This window comes from Epinephelus fuscoguttatus, linkage group LG15, assembly GCF_011397635.1.
Source record: "Epinephelus fuscoguttatus linkage group LG15, E.fuscoguttatus.final_Chr_v1".
NCBI classification, from domain to species: Eukaryota; Metazoa; Chordata; class Actinopteri; order Perciformes; family Serranidae; genus Epinephelus; species Epinephelus fuscoguttatus.
Window position 1 is genome coordinate 26,570,612 of NC_064766.1, and position 17,956 is coordinate 26,588,567.

General features: G+C 40.5%; 1 protein-coding gene across 1 annotated transcript in view; it reads left to right on the forward strand.

Moving 5' to 3' along the window:
• The first annotated feature begins 1,701 nt into the window (after window positions 1-1,701).
• pkn2a (protein kinase N2a) overlaps window positions 1,702-17,956 on the forward strand; it is a 36,687-nt gene continuing 20,432 nt past the window's right edge. The window contains exons 1-3 of the mRNA XM_049599027.1: window positions 1,702-2,061; window positions 11,310-11,474; window positions 12,252-12,387. Of these exons, the coding sequence (XP_049454984.1) occupies window positions 2,041-2,061; window positions 11,310-11,474; window positions 12,252-12,387 (322 nt within the window). The 5' untranslated portion in view covers window positions 1,702-2,040. The remainder of the gene's footprint in view (window positions 2,062-11,309; window positions 11,475-12,251; window positions 12,388-17,956) is intronic.

The window sequence follows — 17,956 nt, forward strand, 5'->3', positions numbered from 1 at the left end:
TTTTAATGTAGAGGCTTTTGTTTGCACTGCAGCTCCGCTCGTCAGACAGTTTGTTCAGCTTCTGCATGATCCTTTTGATTCTAATTATAGTTTGATGATCAATATAAACAGGTGACTGTCTCCTGAGGTGCAGTCCTCTGTAAAGTATACTCTTACACTTAGGTACATGTATTTTGAGTACTGTACTTCTCTTTTATGCTACTTTATGTTTCTACTCCACTACATTTCATATTGTAGGGAAATGTAGTAGTTTTTACCTCACTATAGCTCTGACAATTATCATTGGTTGTTAATTTTGCAAATTAAGAATTTGCATAATTAGAAAATATGATGCATTATTAAAGAATAACTCCTTCGCTAGCAACATATGCTGCCATTGTGTTGATACATTATAAAGACTAATAAAATTATAAAATATTTATAAATACATAGCATTTTGGAAGGGGCCATTCTGAGTACTTTTGAGTATATTTATTTTATATTTATGAGTAAATCTGAGTGCTACTCCCTCCATCACTGCTGGAGCCACTCAGCATAATAAGTACTTTTACTTTTGATACTGCACTGCTAAGGTATCTTAGATATTTTATTGGGCCATATAAGATTATACATACAGTATGTTGTTGTGTCAATGCTCATTTCCATTTAAACAAAAGAATTATTTTTAATTATATTCATGTATACTGACAGATATAAAACAAATGATATATATAGGATTGTATTTTGAGATTGGAACAGTATAGAAAAGCTAATTTTAAAGATTTTTTCCCCAAAAAATAAAATAAATAAGTAAATATATTAAATTGAATTGGCAAATGTGGGTGATTCTGTGGGTCCATTTTTTTTCTGTAAACTTTTACAAGCTCTAACATAGAAAAAATGTATTGGTTCAATATTTTTAATAATATAACTGTGGTACAGTGGCATTGACTTTTTGATTACCATATGCATTTTGCAACAAAATGATAAAAAAAATCACTGTTGTGGACATGACATTTTGTCACATTTAATGGGGGAAAAAAGATAGCCTATATTAGCTTGTTAATGTTAATTTTTATTATATTACATTATATTATATTTATTATTTTTTAATTAATTATTTACTATTCATTATTACTTACTATTTTTCTGCTTTGATTTTTAATTATTCAATTTATCTACCCTTCTTTCTCTTTGAAAGTTTACTTACAGCCAGACTATGTACACAGAGGGGGAATAACACTTGTAACTCTCTATTATTATTATCGATCCTAAATATATGCTTAAATTATATAATTATAATTTAAAATTAATAAATAAACATAACCTTACAGAAAGTGGCATGTAAAGAAAATACTCAAGTAAAGTACCTCAATTTCTTTACATAGATAAACATACTTAGTTACTGGCTACATACCCCTGTATGATGTTAGGACTTAGGACTTTTATAGAGGTACTGGTACCTTTATTAGAGGATCTCAGTACTTATTCCACTACTGTAAGAAGTTAGTGTCTCTAACAAAGGGTTTCCTTTGTCTGCAGATGAATTTTAACCACAGTGTGAATCACTCTGACCTGAGAGACATGTTTTTCCATCTTAGTGTTTGGTGTTTACCCCAGGATGATTTCAGGTTATAACCATGAGGTGAGGCCAGCCTATATGAACTTTGGGATCACGTGTGTGGTGCTAACTGTCCGGGCAGAGAGCAGCAGCGGCAGCCTCTGTAACAGCAGCAGGCAGCAGTGCAGCTCCTCTGGGCGGACGCTTTCACTCTAACCACCGCCTCTTTCTCCAACTGCACTGGGACAGATTTATGCTCCAGCTTTTCTCATTTATGAGCTCCAGTCCACCCTCCGGGACCCCACTAGGACGGTGTGACCGCGTCAATGAAGCGTGAAGACGGCATGGGAAGCCCCGTGTACCCGAGATGACCGACGGTTTGGTCCGAATAATCGCTTCTTTTTGTCGCCAGAGAGGGAAACTTAAAACAAGGCTTGTTTTTGGAGTTCCACCTCCCCTCCTCACTCCCCGTAGGATTTGATTCAAAGGCGAAAACCAAGATGGCCGCCGATTCCGTGCAGGTAGGAAAAGTTGACAACTGTTGCGAAAAGTGCGCAAACTTTGCTCTACGTGTTCAACTTTAAGCTAGCTAACAGTTTTATTTCATTAAAGTTGAGTCGCTGTGAGTCGGTGCTATTAAATTTAAGTTAAGGGCCTCTGTTAGACCCCAAAGGATTGTCTGGGAATTATCCATGGATTGAGGCCTGGGAAACAATTATCCAAAGTTACTTTTCCTGAAATATCAAAGTTTATAACCGGTGGTTTGGTGCGGAAGCTGCTGTGTTAATTAACGTAACGGTTATTTTTTGATAAAAACCTTTGTTAATGTCGCTGTAATTTAAGACAAATAAAGTTTGTTGAACGTGAACTAAGAGCTTTGTAGCCTCACGTTAACCTGCGTTACTTTTGGGAAATAAACAGTGTCCTGCATGCATTCATACACCGGTAACCACATGTTTTTCATGTTTAATATCCTTATTCGTGATATAAATACAGTGAAAATGGCTCCAACTTTTGTATAAAGTAACGTAAAGTGATGGTGACTGCTTTACGTTAAGTTTTTTGAACACAGACCGGATAAACTTAAAACTCTAGCTGTGTAAAATAAACCAGAAAATGTTTATTATAACACACAAGTGCACATTTTTCTATTAAAACAAAGCATTAAAGTGTTACAGTCATGTCGCATTATTCCCAATGAACAGTCATGACTCACTGATTAATGTGGTTTCACTTGAGTGACGTAAGACTTGAAATAAGTCTTTCTCACAAAAACATTGTCCAACAGCTACAACTCATCCACAACTTTATCTTATCACGCTTAAAGTGCAGTCAAGCATCAGCTTTTTGTAGCACTGCCCTCCCAAAACTGTGCTCCTGTCCTGTTACAGCCATGACCTGTCTGATTACTCATACACTATTACTCATCTTTACTGGGAGTACTGGAGGGAAAATGGGAACCACAGATAAGTATGTGCAAGAAGTTTTAGTTCAAATGTTTCTTATTATTAATTTGATGTACCAGGGCTGGTGTAGACTGAGGCAACAGGTGGTGGTGACCTGCTGTCATGTCAGTGATGCTGTTGCTGGACTGGTTTAATCATAATGTTAACCTAAGGCGTGAGAATATATATCTACATTGCAATATGAGACTAGGAATCGTCTTAGATTTTGGGTATCTTCCTGTCATAACCAGGATTGGGAATTATTTTTTCATCCACCTGCCACTGTGGTTGGTGGATTCCAAAATCTACCAGTCACTCAGTAGATTACCATTGTTTTTCGGTTTGTGAGTGATGCAAATCTAGCAGCCAGTTGCACTTTTATCGGCGTTTGGCAGGTGGCCGGTGCTTATTTCCATCCCTGACTGTAGGGATGCACGATAATATCAGTCAGTCATTGGAATTGGCCAACATGCTGATAGTATCAGCTTTAAAGTGAACTATTAGAAGCACAATGAACTGTTAGAATCACATTTTATTTCACGTCTTCATCTGCTGGCGGGCCATCACTAAGAGCATGCATAATGTGATATTGATTCATCATATTATACATAGATATCTTACGGGTATAATTCACTAAAATTGGGTGGGGAAAGAGTGGCTATATTGGTATCTGTTATCGGCCAAATGAGTTGTTATATATTGGCATATCGGGTATCAGCAAAAAATCTAATATTGTGCATCCCTACCTGGTTGTAGGCCTAATTGTTGCCTTTTCCTGGTTTTAAAGGTTGCATTACAGTAAAGTGATGCATTCTGAATTAACCATTTCTAGTTATATTATTTACCTTTACCCACTTAGTCATTATATCCACATTACTCGGGTTTATTTATTAAAATTTCACTGTGAAAACATTAAGTAAAAGCACCAGTGGTCATCGCTACAGTATTGTCGCAATATTGAGGTCAAAATTATGATGTTTGATTTTCTCTGTATGGCCCAGCCCTATGTTAACGTTTATTTTAGTCACTCAGCACAGGTGTTTGGTTTTTTTTTTTTCAGTTGCTTTATCGGTAACATGCACAGATGGCTCAACCTGATAAACAATATTTTCCACCATGGGTTTATAAAATTTCAATTGGCACAGTAAGCCTATTTGAAATAGTCTGAAAACAGTAAGAGCCATTTCATAGTTTCTGCATCCACACCTGTGCGAGGGAGCAGGTGGGGGTGAGGGTCGTCATCCAGCTATGTCCACAAGTGTTCGCATGGACCCTATGTGGATGTCCGCATGTAACCCATTTTTTGTCATCACACAGACTGCGCACATAGCAAGCGCACAGAAAGAGCATGCTCCAATCTCTTGTCCATTCCAAAACACTGCAGGCAAGCCAGCTGCAGCTGCTGCATGGTGAAGTTTGTTTTAAGTTGGATATTTGATAGACATTAATTCCCGACCCAGCAGTGCTTACCTAGTTTCAATGTCACCTGACGTTGGCAATAGGAGAACGGTAAACTCATCTATTGGTCCTATCGTTTACTGCTGGGAGGGGCGTCCGAACCATAAGATGGTGGCCAAACAGTTGCACTATGGCCAAGTATGATATCCAATTCACAGGAGCTGAAATATTTTAATAAAATGTAAAATGTGTCGCAACATACCAATATAAATGAAGCGTCGTGATGCTATAGAGATGCCCTGGCCAGCATATCATATTCCAAATGTAAAAAAGCATGCTTGTTTGGTACTGACCCCAGCTAAAAAGACATCATCATTTTTGTTTTATTTACTTTCTTTTTTTTTTTTTTTGTCAAAATAAAATGCAAACATTTCCATATTCACTAAAATCGCAACATGTATTGCAACTTCAATATCTCTCAAAATAATCGCAATATGATTTTTTTTTTTTCCATATCATGCAGCCCAAATTAAGTCGTCTTGTATTTCAGATTCAATTACATTATTTGTAAGGATTATGCTGTAATTAAGCAAATCATTATGCCAGGCTAGGTGCTGTAAAATGAAAATATGTTATCCTTGGGGCTGGCTGATAAAAGTTGGCATCACATTAGACTAGTATTACTCTTAGCATTTATAGTATGAACTAACGTGCAGTGCTTATCCCCAGGTGGGCTTTTGTTTAAAGTGAAAAATAAAAATAAAATGTTTGTACAATTAACATCCATCCATTTGGACTGGATAGAAGTGGAAAGTTAATCTGACCTGGCATACTCAATACTTACTAGATAACTGTAGAAAAATCTGACTCTGTGTTTGGCCTGTAAGGATTATGTTTGTTGCCAGTATGATGAATAACATAACACAAGCCCAGCCCTGTGCATCAGCATCTTGCATATTAGGACTTAAAAAGCGTCATCTGGAAGTCATACACTCCCTATTAAAAGATGCATCTATGTTTAGCTGTGTTCAACTAAGCCAGCTAAACTTTAACATATATCGCCCTGGTGTTTTATATGGAATGGAACCAGATCAACTCAGCCGAGCAACAGGTGCATCAGTGCACTTTACCATTTGTTGTCCTTTATGACATTACAGCGTCAGTGTTCTGGACACAATAAATCTACTGTCTGTCCTGCTTAGAAATGACCATTAACACTGACCTGAAGTGCGTGACATTACCTACAGTTCGACTTGACATGGGATATGTCTAAGGCTTGTGTGAAGGCTGCATTTGTAGGATCTGCGTTTATTAGCCTGTGTTGCTATTTCTGGTCGCAGCAGAGCACCAGGCTGTGGCCAGGGCTCTGCAGCCAGCTGTGGGGGTAAGACGGCTGGGTGTCAGGTTGTAGGTTGAGATAGGCCTCTCGCAGAAATGGCAAGGGCTTGGCTTTTTAAGCATGAGCCTGGATAGTGGCCTCAACTTTTCCATTGTCCTATTGTGTGAATGGAGCTCTTGTTTTTGGACTTGGAGCTTTCAGGCTTAAAGGGCAAGTTAACCTGCTTACACTTGAGGCTCAGACCTAATGTTTGCTTTTACCTCACAGTTTCCTTTCATGTCTTAGGTACTAAAAGAGCTCTTTAACAAGTTCAACATGTGAAGGTAACTGCTGCCTTACTTTTGTGAGAATATTATCAACAGTTTTTTTAATACAGTTCCTATCTATGGCTATTGATTTATTGTTTATTTTGTGGGGATGAACAGCTTCTGTTTTATTCATCTAATAAATTAAGCAGCTATCCATTTTTGTAATGTTGAACAAAACATGTGGCTAAAAGGCTTTAGATAAAGTCTTTTCATCTGTGTTGAGCCTTGAACATTTCACAGAGCAGCCAGCAGAGCCACACTGACAAGAACAAGTTCCCTTCATCCATCACAAACTGTGTGCATTGTGCTATGAGTGGAAACATTTGCTTACAATTCCTGCTTCACTCGTCTTTGAACCTAATAAGTCTCGAGCTCTCGGTGTGGTGTCATACCCCTGACAAGGCAATACATTTCAGCAGCAAGGAATGATAAGGGCTTCACAGGTAAAAGAGCAACTCAAGGAAGTATTGCAGTTGACAAGAAACAAGAGGTGAAACTAATTCTGCAAATGAGCTCCTGCTCTCTTTCTTTGGATATAGTTGCTCTGTTTGATCTCAAATTAAAACACAGACCTTGTAGGTCTACTAGCTGATTTATTTCCACCTTATCTGATCGGCCTTTCATGGATTTCCTTGCATTGTTGCGCAGTAAAATAGGCCCTTTAGGGTGTCCTCATGCTGTCCTCATACTGCGTTGGGCAAACACAGCTACAGTACAAACAAGTTTTGCAGCGCAGTGAGCTGAAGAAGAGAGCTGCTTTTCCCCCCGCACACTGTTCTTCCACTTCCAGGAGTTGTGACCTCCATTTTACCTATGAGTCATCAAGAAGCCTCTGGACCAGGATATGTGCAAACTATAGCTTCCTTTAAAGTGAGCACCTATAGAGGAGAGGGGGGTTTTACAAGAGCTGGGCGAGAGTATGATTGAGCACATGGAAATCTCTTATTGTACCAAACAGGATTTTTCCCCCTACTTTAATCTATCAGTCAGGAGTAGAGTAGCATTTAGCCCAGGTAACTGTTTAGCTAAAGCACCCAAATCCTGGAGTTAGAAGATGAAGGCCTAAATGAAAGCTACTAAATATGATGGCCTTTGCGGTGTAAAATATCGCCTTTCCTCTTGAAGAGAAGGTGGATGTGGACTTTGTTTGAGACAAGATGGCCAACCGCCAAAATAAAACATTGTGGAAAACCCTAGCCGAGCACTGCCAGACCAATGCCCAAATGGGAGTTATGGGCCTTGCACACTACCGTACGGTAACTTGCCGCCTCCAGTTATTTTAATGAGAAGAAGGCAGCAGAGGGGAAGCGGTTTCAAACATGGCAGTAGGGGTATGAAGCAGTTGCCGCCGCTGGATTTTGCTCTGCAAGGCAAAGTTCATTGTGTTGGAGCCTGGCTTAAATCGCCTTGGTTTGGCCGATCAAATAGAAGGTGGGGGCATCGCAAAAGCAGAATAAAGACAAGATGGAGGAGCTAATAATGTTGGTGTCTGAATACTGTGAGCTGTACAACACAGCGCTAGCAACTTATAAGACAGTGTTTCAAAATACATTCTATATTTGGTGGTACCTGATGGTAGAGGGGCGCTTTGAAAAACACTTTGCTTTTTGGGGAAAAGCCATCACAGGTAGGTGGTACCACGCGGCAGTGCGAAAGCAGCTTTAGTCTGAAACCTCTCAGTTCACTTTCTATTTCCAAGAGGCCTTAGCAACAGCCGTAGATCAAAATGCCTCTGGTAGCAATTGGATATACCTACGTGTGACATAGCGCTGAGCGACAGATGGAGGTAACAAGACTAGTGAGCAGAGGTGGGCTGTGATGGTGAAGCATCAATATGTCTGTGAACAAGAGTTGCCAGAATCAGAAATTGACAATAGTACTTAAACAGAGAGTTCCACAGCAGCTGCCGCCATCTTGTTAATGCCTCAATGTTGCTCCTCTTTATGAAGCTAGGTTTGCGCTCACTTTAGGGTCCCTGGAGCGAAGCTGCACAAGCTAAGAATGAAGTCATCGCGTATTTTGCACAAATGCTCTGCAAGTTGTCAGTAATCAGATCACACAGGCCCTATATCAGATAAATGGTTGTGATTAGCCCACTCTAGACGATGTAGGGGGACCAGCAAATAAAACACGCGCTTGCAGATTCGTCTGGTTCCTAGGCTTGGGAAACACTGCGTTTTGTATGAAACTGCAGCATGGATAAACTGGTGAGTGCGCAGAATTCCGCCAAGGTAAATGCCTCAGTGACTCAGTGAAAGGAGAAAATAGTTTGCGTATCTGCCCCATGATTTAGATCCACTCCAAATTTGAATTTGTCCTACCTTGGTCCATACTACACCCCTCCACCAAGTTTCATGAAAATAGGCCCGTAGTTTTTGTGTAATCCTGTTGACGAACAAACTGAACTGAAAACATAGCGTCAAGATAATACAGCCTACGTGGTACTTAAGTGTCTTGTGTCTTCCAGTAGCAACCTTGCAGAGTTAATTCCTAATCAGTTGCCGTGTTTTAAACCCTCTGTCAGTTGTTGGGGTGTCGCTTCACAACTTTCTCCTCCAAGTTGCTTTGCAGGGGGGAAGGCCACAATGGACAGCCAGTGTTATGTTTTTAACTTGGGTTAATTTTAGCCACAGTTCTCCATGGAGTGAGATTAGGTCCCATTCTGGGCTGCTCTGACCTCACAGAGTTAGAAGCTAAGAGGGATTTGGCTGTCGCTGCTCAGACGGTTTATCTTCCCTGTTGATGTCAATGGTCTGTGTGAGAAGGAGAGAGCTGGAGAAAATCGGATACCAGCGGAGTGAATGAGTGTGGCTTTGGACAGAGCCTCTGCCAGCTATCGCGTAGCCTAACCTTTGTGGTGGAGGATATCATTTCTCCTAACAGAACTTCAGTACTTCATGTAATGATTGTTAGTGCTGCTCAGCAGAACATGCGAGGACGGGTTGGTTCAATTGATATAGAGATGGAGCTGGCTGAAACTGACGAAGTTCAGGTAAAAGATTCATAAAGCCTTGATGTTTTGTTTTGTTGACTTGATCCATCCTTTACATCGTCTTCTCAGGCAGTTGTGATTTTAACAGCGGCACACTAAATTGAAGCTAATGGCATTTACGCCTAAATGTTACTCAGTGTTTGGTTTGACTGCTTCCTTTTATAGTAAAGTTATGATGAGTGCAACAAGACTTGGATCTCATGGTTGTCACAGAGTGGCAATGTGCTGTTTTTCACATCTCATTATGCCCTTATTTTATGGTGCAAGTTAATTTGTTCACATTTAAACTCTGGCATGGTTTCACTTTCTCTGAGAGCAGCAAGTTGTGGTTCACCTTTACAATTTACGTGTTGTTTCTGTTATCTGGAGTCGCACTCAGTTTGACTTGTGTGTGTGCACTTTACACTGATGATTTTTTCCAAACACCAAAGGTCACAGATGTGCGTATGCATAGCCAATTGCGCAATGATTTGCACCAAAGTGATGACAGGCTTTCGGTTTTTATTTGTCCTTTCTGAGCCATGATGACTCATAGATTGAAGAGCTGTGGTTTCATAGTTGTGAGCATGTAACACAATTAAAACGTTACATGGTCCAACAACACATTCAAAACTGGAAGATATTTTCAGGCCAAAGAATTATTAAGCTGTGTAATAAAAAGGAATAAACTGATGAGGGCTCAACTTTATTTTCTCGATTAATTGATTAGATCTGTCTATGAAAAGCAAGAAAATGGTGGAAAATGTGTTTCCACAAAGCCCAAGATGACATCCTCAAATGTCTTGTTTTGTCCACTACCCCAAGATATTCAGTTTACTGTCACAGAGGAGGAAAGGAACTGGAAAATAGCCCCATTTAAGAAGCTGGAATCAAAAAATAGGACTTTTTTTTTTCTTAAAAAATATTTAAACCGATTCCTTATCCAATTAGTTGGCGATTAATTTTAATAATTGATGACTAATAAGCTATTAATCGATTAATTGTTGTAGCTCTAAAACTGACAGTATTCACAGTCCCTTCATAATCACAGACGTATTCTTTGATCAACTACTGTAACGTAACTGGTGCACCACTGTGTTCATGATGAACTTAAGAGCTGAAGCCATTCAGGAAGTGACCGCTAATCCCTCCTTAGTTAAGGTGACGGCTTTAAGGATACAGATAAATGGTGACTGACAGAGGCAGTGAAAACACCACGTACAGACAGAGAGAGGCTAGCTCAAGTTCAAAACACACCACGACACTGGGTTGACCTCGCCGTACTGAGGTTGGCCTTCCTGTGTTGAATCTCATGTTTGGTCAGAAGATATAGTCAGTGCATTTAAGTCACAATAACATCCTTCATCTGACATACACTCATTGTAGAACTGTAAATAGGTAAATTATTATATATCGTCACCTGATGCTCAAGATCAGATCACACGTATTTCACTTGGATTGGTGGTTCAATGAGAAACTCAGTGACTGCTTGGATGAAACTACGTCTGGAGCTCCTCTGTTTTTATTGCATCCTTACTGCTTTCTGGGGATGTGTGCAATTATTCGACAAGTTGATTAAACATGGCTGCGCTTGCTAGCTGGCACTAGAAATACTAGCCGGTTCAACTTATTATTAAAAATGAATATTTTATGTGATTGCGTTCACCCAATGAAAATGCTGTTGCAATGATTTTTTCCTGCAGTTTCCTAAAGATTTATTTCCCGAAGGATGTTGTTTTTCATAAACGTTATTTGTTAGCTTTTATTTAGTGAGTTGTTTTGTTTTGTAGGATAATGTGTAATATTCATAATGCATGGTGCAAAGTGCCACACATTTCAGCAGCATTTAAAATGATTTCGAATGGCTCTTATATGCAGTGCTCAGTTTTGACTGCATTCTAAATGTTTTCTTATTTTAGACTAGTCGACTGGAGTTTAATCTTCCATTTAAACATCCAAAAAACAAGTCGTTAGAAACATCCCTACTGCTTTGATGTGCTGCCACTCACGACAAAATGGAAATGCATTTGTTTTATGGGGCAATAACTTCAGCTGTTTTAAAACAAACAACAAGTCGGTGCTGCTTTCTGTTTATATTGATAAGTCCTGTTGGTTAAACGCTGCTCAAATACTGCCAATCTACTTGTAGACCGAGTCACTGACCTCTGTTTGTCCTCTCCTCCTTTTTCTCTATTATCCTATTTTCCTCTTCCCTCTTCTCCTCCCTCGCTGACCTCCTCTAAATTACATTCCACAACTCCCTCTCCTCTCCTTGTTGTCCTCCTCCTCCTCTGCTGTCCTCCTTCAGGGGGATGCCAGGGGCCAGCAGGTGGCGGAGCGACTGGGTTTGGGACACAACCTGGACCTGTCTGACACCATGGTTCAGCAGAAGCTGGATGAGATCAAGGAGCAGATCCGCCGTGAGATCCGCAAGGAGCTGAAGATCAAAGCAGGCGCCGAGAACCTGCGAAAGGTAAAATTACTGAATATGTTTTTGTCTTTCTCTCAAAGGCCTACTTTGCCAATTTAAAGGGACAGTTGCACGCTTCCTTCTGAGCCCAGTTGGTAGATGTCGTTTGATAGAAAGAAAATAGTTCCTACATGAAGCTGCTCACAGCAAGGACAATTTTGTGTTCATTATTATAACTTTTGGGAAGAGACATGAGGCAGTTGTGGCTCAGAAGGCAGAGCGGGTCGTCCATCAATAGGAAGATCAGCAGTTCGATCCCCATCTCCTCTATTCTGCATGTTGAAATAGCCTTGGGCGATAAACTGAACTACAAATTGCTTGGTGTCTGACTGAGTAGATGGCACCTTGTATGGTAGCCTCGGTCACCAATGTATGAATGTGTGTGTGTGTGTGTGTGTGTGTGTGTGTGTGTGAATGGGTGGATGTGACAAGTAATGTCAAAGCGCTTTGAGTGGTTGAAAGACTAAAAGGCACCATTCAAGTGCAAGTCCATTTACTATTTACATTGATGTTAATTTCTTAAACAAGTCGAGTTCCATTATATTTGAGAGAAGGCATCTCTACGGCCGTTATCTTCAACTCTCTACAAGTATGAAGAAAAATAATTATTTTTAATTGTAGGGTGAACTGTCCCTTTTTAATATTCACTTTTATAAAGTTGAAAGAGACATATCAAAGGTCAAAAAGGCCAAAATCGAAGACATTTTGTTACCTCGTAAATCTTTGCTGTTAGATACATTATAAAACCTTCTCATGTCTCCCCTGCTCTCCTCTCCTCAGGTCACCACAGACAAGAAGAGCCTGGCCTTTGTTGACAACATGCTGAAAAAATCGAACAAGAAGGTTGAGGAGCTTCACCAGGAGCTGCAGGAGCTCAACGCCCATATCGTGGTCAAAGACCCTGAAGAACTGCTAGGTAACAACAGACACACCACAGCAAAGTCACCCTAGAGGATTTAGTAAACATTAACCAAGTAGTAAAGACAGTTGACACAAGGTAATGCTCATTGTTGTCGTTGTGTGCTTTTACATCAGCTCCATATTCCTTTAATCTAAGCATTTGATCGTTGGGGTTAGTTATATGTTGCTCAAATTAAAGCTTAAATTATTTTTGCATTTTTATTTTATATTTTCAGTCAAAACAAGTGGGTTGATAGTTTATTTAATTGACAGTTGTAATCCAGTTGTCATGGTTGGAGAGTTTACCTGCAGCTATTTCTGTGGGTCGTGCCTAGATGGTAACCCTAGATATGCAAAACTCTTGCAAGCCGCTTTAAAATATTCTTGTCTCTCTGTTTTATGGTGTGACCGCACGGGTTGTCTGTGGTTTTCCTGATACTGGTGCCAAAATGACACTTTATAAACAGTACCTATGCCTAGACGATACCTGAAGCGATACTTAAAGTAAAATAAAGTACAGTCAACAACTTAAATTGAAATGAAAAGGCAAATTTGAACTTGAATTTGAACAGTATATTAATTCTGAACAGTTTAAAGGTCTATAGTGTAGGATTTAGTGGCATTTAGTGACTGAGTTAGCAGATTGCAACCAACTGAAATTTTTCCTGTATGCAAAGTGTGTAGGAGTACTATGGTGGCAGATGTGAAAATGTTAATGTCCCTAGGACCCGCAATTATACAATTATATCATCAATTTCTGCCAATACATCCCCCTAAATCCTACTCACTGGGTTAGCCACAATTACAATTATGTAACACTAAATAACAGTTACAGAACTAAAATAGAATAAAATAAAAATGATTTAACATCAGTAATTGTATCCCTAACTCAGGAGAGACTTAACAGCCAGATATTGCTCTGTTAATTGTATAGGAGGAGCTGAAATTGTCACTACAATGAGAATAGCTGGTCCACCTTAACATTCTACCTTAAGTGAGCCTGGTCAGGTTCCAATGGGAGGCTAGCTTCATTTGCTAACGTTGGTACTTCACTTTAATCAGGAGCTGGCAAGCAAGACATGGGGAATTGTCTTGGGTCTTGAGGAGTTGTAGCATTTATTTACTGACAAATAGTCAAAAATGTTCACACACAGCACTGCTACGTTTAACTCTCTGCAGCCTCACTGTCATGTGTCAGCGTCACAAACACACACGCTCTTTTGTCTCTCTTTTGACTGCACACTGGCTATGCACGCAATCTGGCAATCGGTTGGTATTGGTTGTAAAGGAACCAGTGGCAAATTGGCACCAGGTTACAACCCTACTGACAATGCTGTGGCACATAACACACTTGATAGAGGTCAGGAAGAGATAATGTTTGGGTTAAAATGATCACTTAAAACTAGAGTTCTTCTGATACTGCCTAAAACGCTGGGATCAGGTATCAGTCAGTGCACAAGTCTATATACCAATCTGATACCACACAATTTATTGATGAACTTGAAATGGCAGTTTTCCAGGAAATCAATTCTTCTTCACCGCTCTAAAACAATAGCCTTCACAAGTTGCGCTGTGGAGCCACTGGCATCTACTGTTATAAAGCAAAGAATTAATTTCCGGTAAATAGTGTAACGTTAGCCGTTAGCAAAATGGTCATTTTTTTTGCATTTATTCTCTGTATGTATTTGTACATTTTTACAAAGGATCTAAACTGAGCCTTGCAGTACAACAATAATAGCAATCAGTAGTATCGCATCAGTACTTGGTATCAGTTGATATGCAAGTTCAGGTATTTGTTTTGGTATCGGGAAGGAAAATATGGTGTCGTAGCATGTCTCCTTAAAACGTGGAACATGAAATCTCAAAGGAACTTTCTCAGCCTGGGGTTACCACCTAAGCCAGACCATCTCTGTGTGATGGGCTTCTTGCTTTTGTAGGGAAAGTTTCATTGTGAGTCATAGGTTGATCTGGGATTTTTCCCGGGTGTATTGTACCAAAAAAGTAACTTCTCCTCCTAATATTGTCATTATCTCTTTGGTATTATTTTTCTTTATTACTCTCTCAAATATGCTGGTTTACTGCAAAGGCAAAGTAACGCTGAGTAAATAATTTTGTCAGTGTCGTGTCAGAACAACAGCTATATGAACACACAGAGCACATTGAGTGTTTGGAGGTGACTCACTCTCCAGAGGCTGACATTGTTACATTCCACATTCCACCGACAGTTACAATGAGCCGTCGATTGTTCCCCTCCGAGGCTGTTGAAAGCCTGCTCCTGTGCATTTGTCGACAACAATGGAATTCGGAGAGAGTTACCCACAGCAGCAGTGTTCAGTATAGTTTTGTTACAGTAGTTGCCTAATGCGGCATTTGTTGGTGGTGAGGGTCTGGGTGAATTCAGGAAGAGAAGGAATGGTATCTGTCTGCCTGTTACCATCACATCCCCCCGCGTTCAGTTGACATTAGGAAGTAGATGAGGAGGGGGAGGGAAGGGAGGTCATCTTGGTAAATGGTTATCTTAAGTGGGAACAAATTTAGCCTGACTCGGTGGCTCTCAATCTGATGAACGAGGGCTTTCTTTTTAAGTGACGTGACAGCAGGGGAATGTCGCTGGATATCGCAAAATGATGGAGAGGGACCGAGGTCAGCTCAGCTCCACGGTCATGAGACGACTTGTTGAAATACGTTTAGCTCTCGAAAATCCGCAAGAGACAGCACTTGTTTCCTGAATTAGTAGGAAGGAGTTGCTCTGCCTCTGCGAGCAGCCAGAATGTGTTTTTGTTCCAGGGGAAAGTTGAGGGGGCTCTGGTTATTCTCCGCCACTCAGCTGAGGCCAGAAATGGACCGACTCGCTGTCAGGCGCTGTCTCTGAGCAGCAGCAGTGACACTGGGTCACCAGTCAGGTCCCTTTGTCACATATGATCTCATTCATAAGGAGACTTGCCCCCGAGATCAGCAGTTTACTCCTCAAACACAAGTCCAGTATGTTTCCCTTCCAGTCATTGTATCACGTCTCAAGTGACGAACCACCCACGCCAGTTTTAGGTCCAGTCCTCCAAGTTATGATGTAATCGTTTATAGAGTATTGTTAGTGTGTTTCTCGTTCTCAATAGACACAGATGGGGTTAATCTGAGGGAGGGTTCCCCTTGTCAGCTGTCCAGCAGTGACATCAGCCCTGCAGCTATTCAGTAGCTCAGTATCTTGTCCTCCAGCCCAGCATGGGCTGAACCACTGAGGAGGAGGGGGGGGTCGTTGAATTCTTGGCTCGATGCGACCTTGACCAAACCGCACCCCCCACGCAGAGAGGAAAGCCCCAAACGTAGACTGGATGACACACGGACGCAGCACTTTTGCACGTGTGCTACTCAGCGTGGCTTTTTCACTTTCATAAACAGCCTCTTCATAACACTGACTAAACATGATCTTAATGTATCACTGTGACGCTACAGGCTCTTTTTATGCAATATGGATTTTTAAGAAGGCTGAAGTCAGTTTTGCCCCAAGCCCCTGTTAAATTCTCACCTTGCTTCACAGGCTTTTCCACACACACGCGGTTTGGATGAGAATCTGCACATGCCCACTCTGTTTCCCGCCTAGCCCTGCCTCTCTCAGTGTCTACGTTTACATGTAGGCCTTTCACGATAACTGCTTTCAGTGGACGATATAGTATCTCAGAAATATCTGCGATAAACATTTTGTTTGTCATTATAAGACCATTTTGTGCCTCTGATATGATAATATAATAGCATAATAATGCAAGTATACCTTTTCAAAGAGCAATGAACTTTTATTTCTTGAGAATATTAAGACATTTGAATTGGAAAGTGAAAAAATATTATCTCTAATATATCTTTTATATATATATGTGTGTGTGTGTGTGTGTGTGTGTGTGTGTGTGTGTGTGTGTGTGTGTGTGTGTGTGTGGAGGAGCTGAGTTCCGCCCATGGTGAGACTTGGACAGAGAGCAGATCAGGACAGAAGCAGTGCAACCAGAAATGAAAGAAAAACGACTCAGCACTCTTATTTCCGTTCATTAGGGTTAGGTGTTGCACCCACATCTTACAATGGTCGGGAATATCCTGCAGTTTATCATGGAGTCATGTTGGCAAAAATGTTGGTGACATTGTTATGTAAACAGACAGGCGTGTGAACTCAAGGGTAGTATCATACGATATATGGACATGGCCTTTGTGATTTTTGCTGACCTAAGTAACATAATGATCTTGACAGGCCTAATTTTTACATGCATATGAAAAAGACAATATTCCCACTAAGCCGTTTACATGGCTCATAGAAATGAATATTCCCGTTTACATGCAGCCGTGCATACTCAGATTAACATGTCCTAACATGTCCTTTATCAAGTCAAATATAGAAAAGTGAAACAGCTGAAGCTGCTTGTGCCATTTTGCTTCTTTGCGTCAATGAAATTCCGCTCACTCTCCTTGGCCGTTTCCTGAATTACAGGCTCTTCTTTGCATTTTCGTATTGCCTGCCACTTATGCCCGCCACCTATGCCACCACCACCACAGACACAAAAAGCAGATCAAGAGACGGACCTGGATATTGGATATATATCAAGATTATGTTACTGCATTGCCTATTTCTCGCCAAAAATGTTTTCAGAAGCATATTTTAGTGCCCTGTTTAGCTGTAATAGCGAGAGTTTGTGAACAAGAAGTGGGTGCTGCACTGTTTCCTGCAAAGTGCGCTGCTTATTTCTCACCTCCATTTTTTCAGAAAAAATATTTTAGCTTATCATTAAACTGAAACACAAGATCATTTGTTACCAGTCGGCCGCTATTGTGTCAAACAGTCAAGTTTGCGTTACATCAGCTACCTGCAAGAGTGTTTATTGGTGCGGTGCGGTGCATTCTGGTGGTTGTAGGTTTTCTACCTCTTGGGGAAAAGCGAATGCCACATCCCTTTTATTCTGTTTTCTCTGGTTCTGTAGCACCATATTCAAAAGTATTTGTCATCTTTCTACACAGACAGCCCAGTTTCATGAAAGGACTACTTTTCCAGCAGTGAAATACTTCATTAATCAGACAATGCTGCATTCACAATAAAGCCTAGTCCTGAATATCCAGTTTACATGACCCGCATCTAATTCAGAATGTTGTCATATTTGAATTTATATTGGAATATTAAACATAGTGAGTGTTTGTGTGTGTCTGTGTAAAAGAGGATTGCCCCGGAAAGGCTAACACCCTCCCCTCCTGCACAGAAACCTCCACAGCGATGCTCTCTCAGCTCATTAAAGGTCATTAGATGAATCATTTAGACTTTCAGTTCGGAGTCACATGCTTCCTTTTTTGCCTGTATCCCGCAGGTGTTCAAAGGAGTCTTTAGACACTGTTTTCATGAGATATTCAGAGTGAATGAATCACAGACCCGCCTGCTGGTTATTGTTGTCTGTGTTTGGCAACGTCTTCCAGAATAACTGATTTTCCTCCCTGCTTTTATTTCAGGTAATGCCAGTCAGGCACACTCAGATGAACTCAAGACACCTTAAGGGAAATCACGTTTTGTTTTTTTTTTCACATACAGCACTTTATATCATTGGACTTTAAAAATCTAAAAG